The 8,964-nt window shown below is 31.5% G+C and overlaps 2 protein-coding genes across 2 annotated transcripts in view; both read left to right on the top strand.

The window, feature by feature from the left end:
* The first annotated feature begins 2,489 nt into the window (after positions 1-2,489).
* On the top strand, positions 2,490-4,329 carry LOC111697850 (zinc finger protein jing homolog). The gene is made up of 4 exons (XM_023467984.1): positions 2,490-2,531; positions 2,851-3,007; positions 3,998-4,042; positions 4,227-4,329. Exons 1-4 carry the CDS (start codon positions 2,510-2,512, stop codon positions 4,255-4,257), a joined length of 255 nt encoding a protein of 84 aa, XP_023323752.1. The 5' UTR covers positions 2,490-2,509; the 3' UTR covers positions 4,258-4,329.
* Positions 4,330-6,024: 1,695 nt separating this feature from the next.
* Positions 6,025-8,964, top strand: part of LOC111697849 (uncharacterized) — a 5,495-nt gene continuing 2,555 nt past the window's right edge. The window contains exon 1 of the mRNA XM_023467982.1: positions 6,025-6,571. Within this exon, the coding sequence (XP_023323750.1) occupies positions 6,473-6,571 (99 nt within the window). The 5' untranslated portion in view covers positions 6,025-6,472. The remainder of the gene's footprint in view (positions 6,572-8,964) is intronic.

Raw genomic sequence — 8,964 nt, 5'->3', positions numbered from 1 at the left:
TTCAATGCTCATCCTACTAACTTTATAATTTACAAGATACTGAGTTACTCACAAAAGATGAGACTTTCTAAAGACGACTGTGAGCCATTTATCAAGTTTATATTATATCTACAGAGTTCAAGGTCATTATTTACCGGTAAAATGGAAAAATGTTAAATCAAAACTTGCATTTTACAAAGAAAAATTATAATTCCAGCGGTTGAAAGAAATAGTATTATTAATATTCGTGTTTCCATTGGTTGAAGACATAACATTTATATATATAAAAATCATTTTTTATTTCTTATTCTAAACTGCAGATAGTCTAAACCCTTTGTCAACCACTACCGCTGTTTTTTTTCTCCAAAGAATATATTTTTTATAAAGACCCTGTTTCTTAAGTAGTTCCTCGAAGTAAAGATTTGCCATGCGCGCTACAGAGAAATGTTAGTTAAATTGAATTTAGTGTTCGTTTAATAAAATGCACTAGAACATTTCCAATAAATCACACAAATAACATTATCAAAATTAGAATAACTTCCACGGAAAAAAAATTCTTTCTTATATGCATTAGTAATTAGTAAAAAATTTGAATCAAACATATAAATTCTAATACATTCGTAACTGTTTATAATTAGATATATATATTTATCTATGAGAATATATCTAGCCCTGCTATTCAATGCTTCCTCTATCTCTAATGGTTGAAAACATGCACTATTACTTGGTAGTGATCAATCTTTATATATCCTATACAGGCTTTATCTTTAGACTTAAAGCGTACCCTCCCAACCCCTTTATACACCCCCCCTCCCCTTTCTTTTATACCATGGTTGATCCCCCCCCCCTTCTATTCTACTTCTATAGGGTGAGGCGGAAATCGGAACTGAAAAATTGATGTGCGCAAATTCCGTTTCTTACGCACACATTATTTTGCACGGAAATCCGATCAATATTGCATGAAATTTTGCTTCTGGTGGAAGCCTTACAATACGATATATCCTAGTCTCCCCATTCCTCTAAATACTCACAAGGTTGAGAGGAAGGGTAAGGCGAAGGAAGAATGGAAGAAAGGGTAGAAAGATGTAAGGATGAAAGAAAGGAAAAAGAGAAGAAAGAATTAATGAAAGGATAGAAATGTGCAAGGATAAAAGTAAGTATAAAGAGAAGAAAGAATGGATGAAAAGATGTAAGGATGAATAAATGAATGGGTTCGGTAGAAAGGAATATTTGACAGTGTCCGCTGTTCAATTTGTTGAGTTATGTGGCGACCGTGTTTTCAGGTTCTGATTGAACCAAGGATTTATTCGGTCACTAATCTTTATTTCTTGTCTTTATATCCCCGGGAGGAGGGGGGGATATTTCACTGGTGGGAGGGGAGGGGGGAGTCTAGTGTCACGAAAACTTTCATGTTTATTTAAACAATTTTTAATTTAATGAAACCAATTTTTTAACTTTAAAAGCAAAAATGGTTTTATCTCATTTAAGAAATACGTAAAATAGTGCGCCTACTCTTATTTTTTTATTCTCATATATTTGCAACTTTTCTTCTTCTCTTAAAACTTAAAAAATAAGATATTTGCACGAACTATAAACGGTTTTATCATTATAAATGATTTAATTCAACAAAATATAATAAGAAATAATTATTTAATGTAGACAGAGATTTTTTATCGAACCTCTATGAAAACTACAGGCGAGAGAAGAGAGGTGAGAATTTTTTTCTTGAAATTAAAGTTCATAATCTTTTTAAGTCACATAATACCATTGAGTTTTTTAAAATAAATTTCTAAAACTTTTTTATTTAAATAAAGTACAAAAGAATTATTGAAATGTTTCCAATAATTGAATGAATAAATAGTTTAAGAAATAGTAAGAAACACTAGAGAACATTAGTTGAATAGTTAGAGGTTTAGGAGAAAGAAGTTAATTAAAGAAAAATTCTAGGAAATACAATGAGCAGTATCTCGGATAGAGTATCTTAATACACAAATCAAAGCTTTGTCAGATACTTTCTGTGTCATGTAGAAACATTTTAGTTCATAAACATTTATAAACATTTTTGGTAATTTGTCATTTTTGTTTAAATACTAAGAATGAGTGTTCAAATCGAAGATCCTAATAATCTATTTGAATCTAGGTATTTATTAATAAGATTGAACAATGTCAGTATTCAACTTTTTTCTGCTAATAGAACCCAAAAACTGTGGAATAGGAAGACGACATTTAAGCAATAATTAAGCCTGCTTTATGGTGTTCTAGAGCAAATAGTTTTACTGCAGTAACCTATCTAATCGCCTATTAACTAAAATGGATCTGTTAAAAAAGATATTTTATGTTTATAGAAACCCCCTCTCTTTCACTCGTATTTCGTGTAGCGATTAGAAAAATTATTATTTAAAAAAAATATTACGATTTGTTTTTTTCGTGCATTTTTGATTTTAAGTCTGAATTAATATAACACACTTATCATACAATCAGCATTCAATCTTTTATTCTTAGGAAAAAAACTTTAAAGAAAATAACTTGTATGAAAGATTCGTCGAACCCAGGTAAAACAAAAATAATTTCAAGTAACTCTCAGATCATAAAAAAAAATATTGTGAAATATCAACTTTACATGAATACGTTGAAAAGTTATCGATGATGGTTGTAATATCTGAATGGTTTGTTTGGAATTAAAATTTATCGTTTTACTATCCGAGTCTATGTTGCAACTTTCTAGATACGTTCTTCGGTATGAGTAGTTTTTAACAAATTTCTCCTTGTAGATGCACCAGATAGAAATAAGAACCATCGATCATTTTTCGCCATAAGCGCCCCCTTTCATTTTACTCGAACACTTCCTTAACCCTGTAATTTTTTGTGCAGTTGCTCCTCAAGAACCAGTTCCAGAAGTTGAACCAGCTCGAGATGTAAAACCTGTTCCAGTAGTTGAATCGGTTCCAGAAATCAAACCAGTTCCACTAATTACAGAACCAGTTCCACTGATTACAGAACCAGTTATTTATGAAAAAAATGAAGCAAGGTAAAAGCTGGGTACTTATTATATGAACTTTAATTTTCTGAACTCATAAAAAGGAACACGCGTGACAAAAACTCCATTTTCAAAGTTTTCTACTTTAACTATTGGATCTGCAGTGACAACCAGAAAACTTCGATAAAGGAAGACGACTTTATAGCAATACTTAAGATGTATTTAATGGTGTTAAAAAGCAAAAAGTTTTACTAAACACTTATTAAATCACTTATAAAGTGAAATGAGTCTGTTTACACTTAAAAAACTTCTGTGTCTCATGCTTATTGTACTATTTAAGGTCATAACTTGAGTCTAAAAGTCGTTTCCCTATTCCAGAGTTTTCTGGTTTTGCAATATTAAGGGTCTGTTACATCAGATTGCTAAAATAGAAGTATTAGAAAGTTAGAGTATAAGGAGAGTTTTTAGTTCCTTAGAAATGCTTAACCCTATTCCTGCTGGGGGGGGGGTCAATTTGACCCCCCCCCTGAAGTTTTTTTTACATAACTCAAAAAGTATTGGTCTGAGGCTGTTGAAATTTTCTGACATTTCTTACATACCCAAAGCCCTCCCTTTAGGCCTAAAACCGGGCTTTTCCCCAGCGTATCCTGGTTTTCAAGTACCCCAGCAGGGATAGGGTTAACTTAATGAGTCTGGAAAATGTTTTTTTTCGCGTTTCGAAATTTTTCATGTAATCTATACTAAATTATAGTTTAAAATCGTAAAAAAATATAAAAACCTTGAAATATGTTTAATTTATAAACAATGATTATTTAATAATTACGCCACCCTATATGTTTACAACCCTATATTTTTGCAACATATAGAACCAGACCTAGCTTTTTAACTTAAATTTTTTTTATATGTAAATATTTATATGTGAAAAAGAAAAAAATTGTAAAAAGGGAGCAACAATTTCGAGGCTTTTAAATCAAAGAATAAGCGATAGTCTCAAAGAAGACGTTTTAAAATTCACGAAGTCATGCCCAGTTCTTAATTCAGGATTTCCTTAGAATTGGAGAAAGAGTTTTGTTTGATGGTGAATAGGTATATTTTATACAAATAATTCTATAAAATTTTCCTATTATATTATTTGATTGTATTGATTGGCAAACATTCAAAATTTGCATCTATTTTGTAATTTCTGCGCCAAATATCTTTAAAATTCCATTTGACAGCTTACATTCACAAATGATCAATACGTTCAGAATAACAAACATGATAATTTTAGAGAACTTCATGTTAGCTATTGTAATATTTAAAGTATAGGTGACTCATGATAAAAACCTCCCCCAGTCTCACACCTTTATCTCTTTGTTCTTTTAATGAATGCGGAGTAGTTTATGAAAGTGAAGTCTTGCATTAACCCTCCAAGATGGGGGGCAATGATTGATCTTGATTTCCCTAGGATTTATGTCTGGGATTGTAACGATATCAAGGGATTAAATGTTACACTATTGCTATCTAATAATGGGGGGACTCTACACAAGGTATTATACATAATACAATTAAAAAACTAAACTAGTTCTTTAAAGGTATTGTAAACGTAAATTTAAAAAACACTTTATTTTTATAATGTCATGTCATATTTACAGTATTAGAATATTCTTAATAAATCTGATAATCTATGTGAATGAAAATTGGACATTAGAAAAAAATAAACTATAATTAAAAATAACACCGAAGGGAGTGTCAGCAAAGTCGTATGAAATGTAATACAATGGGAGCCAAGATGTGCCCGCTCTCAAGAGCAGTATTTTCCTTTTAAACTTAAACAGAAAGAAGATCGTTGCAGTTTTAGAATGTTCATGCCTTATGCTTTCAGAGTTGTGCAGATATCAGTTCATAGGTTACAAATATTAACTAAAAGATTCAGCAAAAAACTGTTCTCTACAGATTTGAATTATGGTGGCCTTTTTCTAGATTTGTTCGGGGTTCTGTGAGAACAGTTGATTTTGAATTCTCTAAACAAAATCATTTCACTAAAACAGAATCATCTCACAAAACCAAAAAAAGTTCTGTTCAACGCAATGTCAAAGACCTTGTGATATTTTAAACTATGAAATCTGTAAGATCAAATAATATTTGTTTGAAATATTAAAGGGTTACACTTTCAAATTCAGATTGCAGAGATATGGGGGTTTAAAAAGTTGAGTTTCTGGCAAAGACTCCATTACTTAATCATATATTTTGAACATATGTATTTCAGGCAAGGTCTTCGTAGTTTTGCTGGAATGTGCAGCAGACAAGAAGATATGCACAGAAATAACGCTAGGGCATTAGTTCATCATTTAGCCACTAGGTGCAGTTTTTCTGTGGTATTTTCAAAACAAAAAGCATTAAGAGTATTTTTTTGAAAAATTTTTAAAACTCGAATAAAAACGTAATTATAATGTTGTGGTACTATACTGATATTCATGATATCCAGGTGTGGTACTGTACGTTTATATTCATGATATCCAGGTGTGGTACTGTACGTTTATCTGATATTCATGGAATCCAGGTGTGGTACTGTACGTTTATCTGATATTCATGGAATTCAGGTGTGGTACTGTACGTTTATCTGATATTCATGATATCCAGGTGTGGTACTGTACGTTTATATTCATGATGCCATGGTGTGGTACTGTACGTTTCTCTGATATTCATGTTTTCCAGGTGTGGTACTATACGTTTATATTCATGATATCCAGGTGTGGTACTGTACGTTTAGCTGATATTGCTCAACCTGATGAAAACTGTACAGGCTGTAGCTGCTCAGAAGCTGTCAGGCCAGATTTCAACCGATCTAAAATAAAATTGAGTTTGAACTTAAACTTTCGATAATTATAGGAACTTTGGACGAAAACAATTGAGTTACTGCCACAATTTATAATTTTTTAATCCTGATGTCTTTGCAACCTAATTTCGAATACCTTAGATATTTCAACAGTGTTAGATAAAATAACCTAAGTTTGAAATATTAAAGGTTGAAATAAGATATAAGGATTATAAATTTTATTTTTTGACAAAAACTGAATTCCCTTGAAGCGACCCTTCAATTACAAAGTGGTATGCTGGATTCAGAATGAATTGTGAATTTGGTTCTTTTATAAAAGTGATCTACGGAAATATGCGACAAGAAGAAGGAGTAAAATTGACAGAATTCAACTCATTTGAACTTTTTATGTAACCAACAGTATCTTCCTTATTGTTGGTTACCTAATGTTTTAAAGGGTATCCCCTGCAAACATTCAGTCTCCCACAAACCGATATGGAACATATAAAGCAAATTATTTACTCGACATCTTCGCTATCAGCACATAATAGGTTAAAATGTTTCCCGGGTACCCTTGTGACTCAGTCATACATCTCTTTAACTGGACACAGGATCACTCAAAATTACAATCCTATTCAAAGATACTTTTGTTGACGTAATATGACATGAAAAGATACTGATAATATGATAAAATTCTGATTGTGCCGAATTAGTGGTGAATGATGCCAGGAGTTGAATCCTGTCTTGGCAGAGTTAGTTTAAAACTGGAGGAATGGATTCTAGAAAACATTTGTATACTTCACAAGCTTGCAGTACAGGTACATTTGTATACTTCACAAGCTTGCAGTACAGGCACATTTGTATACTTCACAAGCTTGCAGTACAGGTACATTTGTATACTTCACAAGCTTGCAGTACAGGTACATTTCCTGGATTTTAGCAAATTTAAGGAATTGAGTTTTTGCTACAAACTCTGATTTTCAAATACCTTTATCTTTGCAACCCAATGTCGTAGACCTTAGATATTTCAAACTATAATTCTGTTAGATAAATAATCTAAGTTTGAAATATCAAAGGTTTATACCATCAAGTTCTAAAGTTATAGGGATTCAAAAATTTGAGTTTGTTGCAAAGACTCAATTCCTTTGCAAAATAGTACAGTGAGGCCTAGAAAACTCTAGAATAGAAAGACGACTTTTAGGCTCAAGTTAAGACTTTACATAGTTCAATTATGAGACACAGCTATAATTGTGCAGTGTAAACAGACTTATTTGCAGTGTAAACAGACTTATTGTGCAGTGTAAACAGACTTTTTGTGCAGTATAAACAGACTTATTGTGCAGTGTAAACAGACTTGCTCTGTAGTGTAAACAGACTTGCTGTGTAGTGTAAACAGGCTTGCTGTGTAGTGTAAACAGACTTGCTGTGTAAACAGTGTAAACAACCCTTCCTTACAAACCGAACTACAACCCTTTGTTAACGACCGTAAACGAAAACTCTTCGTTAACGATCGTTAACGATCTTTCATAGAGAAAATGCATTTTTTGGTCGGAAAATCCGAGGTCAGAAACAACATCCATAACCTTATCTCTCTAAAAAAAATATTGAAATTAACTGTCATAAAACTAAGATTCATTAGCGAAATATTCTCAAAAAACGATCGTTTCACTTTTATTTTTTTAAACGATCGTTTTTTAAAAAACGATCGTTTAATTTTTATTTTTTAAACGATCGTTTTTTAAAAAACAATCTTTTTTGAAAGAGAGTTGGTCATTTTCTAAAACTTTAGTTTTTTTCCAAAAACGAATCGATCGTTTTAGGACAAAATGTAAACGAAACAAAATATTATTTTGATCATTTTTAAAAACGATTAACAACTCTAGTATATGTAATAAAATGTGTGATATAAGAAAACAGTGAAATAGGAAGACTTCATATTTAAATAATCTAAATGTTTCATGCTTATTGGACTATTTAAAACATAATTTGAGTCTAACAGTCGTCTTCCTTTTGTACAGTTAATAGGTCTGACTGTATATGTATGTCCGCAGATTAAGATTGAATGTAGGAAAAGGGTTGGATACAAAACATACATTAATGTAAATTCTGGGATAATTATGTGGTTACATGGCTGGCCGAGTCCCCGGTATAATAGTAAACCAATGTTTCTTTACACTAATTTATTCCCCCAGTAACATCTAGGGGTGTATGTTTCCCGCAAAAAAAATATTTTTTTTCACACCCATACCCTCTCAAACAAACCAAAACAGTTTTTTTGTTGAATTGGGTTAATAAGTGATTTAAGAGAACATTAAATAATTTTTTTGAAAAATAAATTTTTCTAAAATATATATAGCCCTGGTCACATCTGTTGACTAGGCCTGCAATTACAATGAGTAAGCATTCACTGAAGCAAACAAAAACTCAGGGGTTTATGTTTTCTTGAAAATCATTTTTTACCCCCCCCCCCCCATCCATGAAATTCATTTAACTCTCTGAAAAATAGGTATTTTGGGGTTTATAAATTCACTTTTTTGAAGAAAATAACTAGTTGTAAGGGGAAAACAATCATATTATTTTGGTAAAAGTCTTAAAACAGAATGAAGGTAAAAAAACCATTTTCATTTCCATAAACAAATATTTTTTAAGTACGGTGCTAATCAGAAAGATTGGGAATAAATTTACAATAAATTAGACGAAACTCAAATTTTTCAAATATGACGATAATCACAAAATAGCCCTTTCCAAAATGTGGACTGCCTTTTTTCAGCATTTAAAATTGCCAGAGATGTATCTGTACAATCGCCTGAGTAACTGACAATTAATTCCAATTAAATCTGATTATGACTGTATATATAACCTCGGTAAAACAAGACAAATCTAATTTTTCACTCTCAGGATTCCATTGAATGGAAGTTAGATGGATTACAAGAAGAATCCAACCTAACATGATTAGACTTTTTGGACAAAAACAGACAATTCTCAATTTGCTTTCTTGTTTCAGTTCAAGGACTAGAGATCCTGGTTTTTATCTTCAGAATACACATTGCATCAATCCAGTTTCCTAACATTGTTTTTATCTTCAGAATACACATTGCATCAATCCAGTTTCCTAATATTGTTTTATCTTCAGAATACACATTGCATCAATCCAGTTTCCTAATATTGTTTATATCTTCAGAATACACATTGCATCAATCCAGTTTCCTAA

The sequence above is a fragment of the Eurytemora carolleeae genome, unplaced genomic scaffold (assembly GCF_000591075.1).
Source record: "Eurytemora carolleeae unplaced genomic scaffold, Eaff_2.0 scaffold145, whole genome shotgun sequence".
NCBI classification, from domain to species: domain Eukaryota; kingdom Metazoa; phylum Arthropoda; class Copepoda; order Calanoida; family Temoridae; genus Eurytemora; species Eurytemora carolleeae.
This window is presented reverse-complemented; position numbering and strand designations above follow the sequence as displayed.

Excerpts from the sequence above, each read along its gene's own strand:
- LOC111697850 (XM_023467984.1), top strand. The coding sequence starts at position 2,510 with ATGAAAGATTCGTCGAACCCAG. Across the intron at positions 3,008-3,997 it reads TATGAAAAAAATGAAGCAAG|GATTTCCTTAGAATTGGAGA; the intron begins GTAAAAGCTGGG and ends TTCTTAATTCAG. Across the intron at positions 4,043-4,226 it reads TTTTGTTTGATGGTGAATAG|AGAACTTCATGTTAGCTATT; the intron begins GTATATTTTATA and ends TGATAATTTTAG.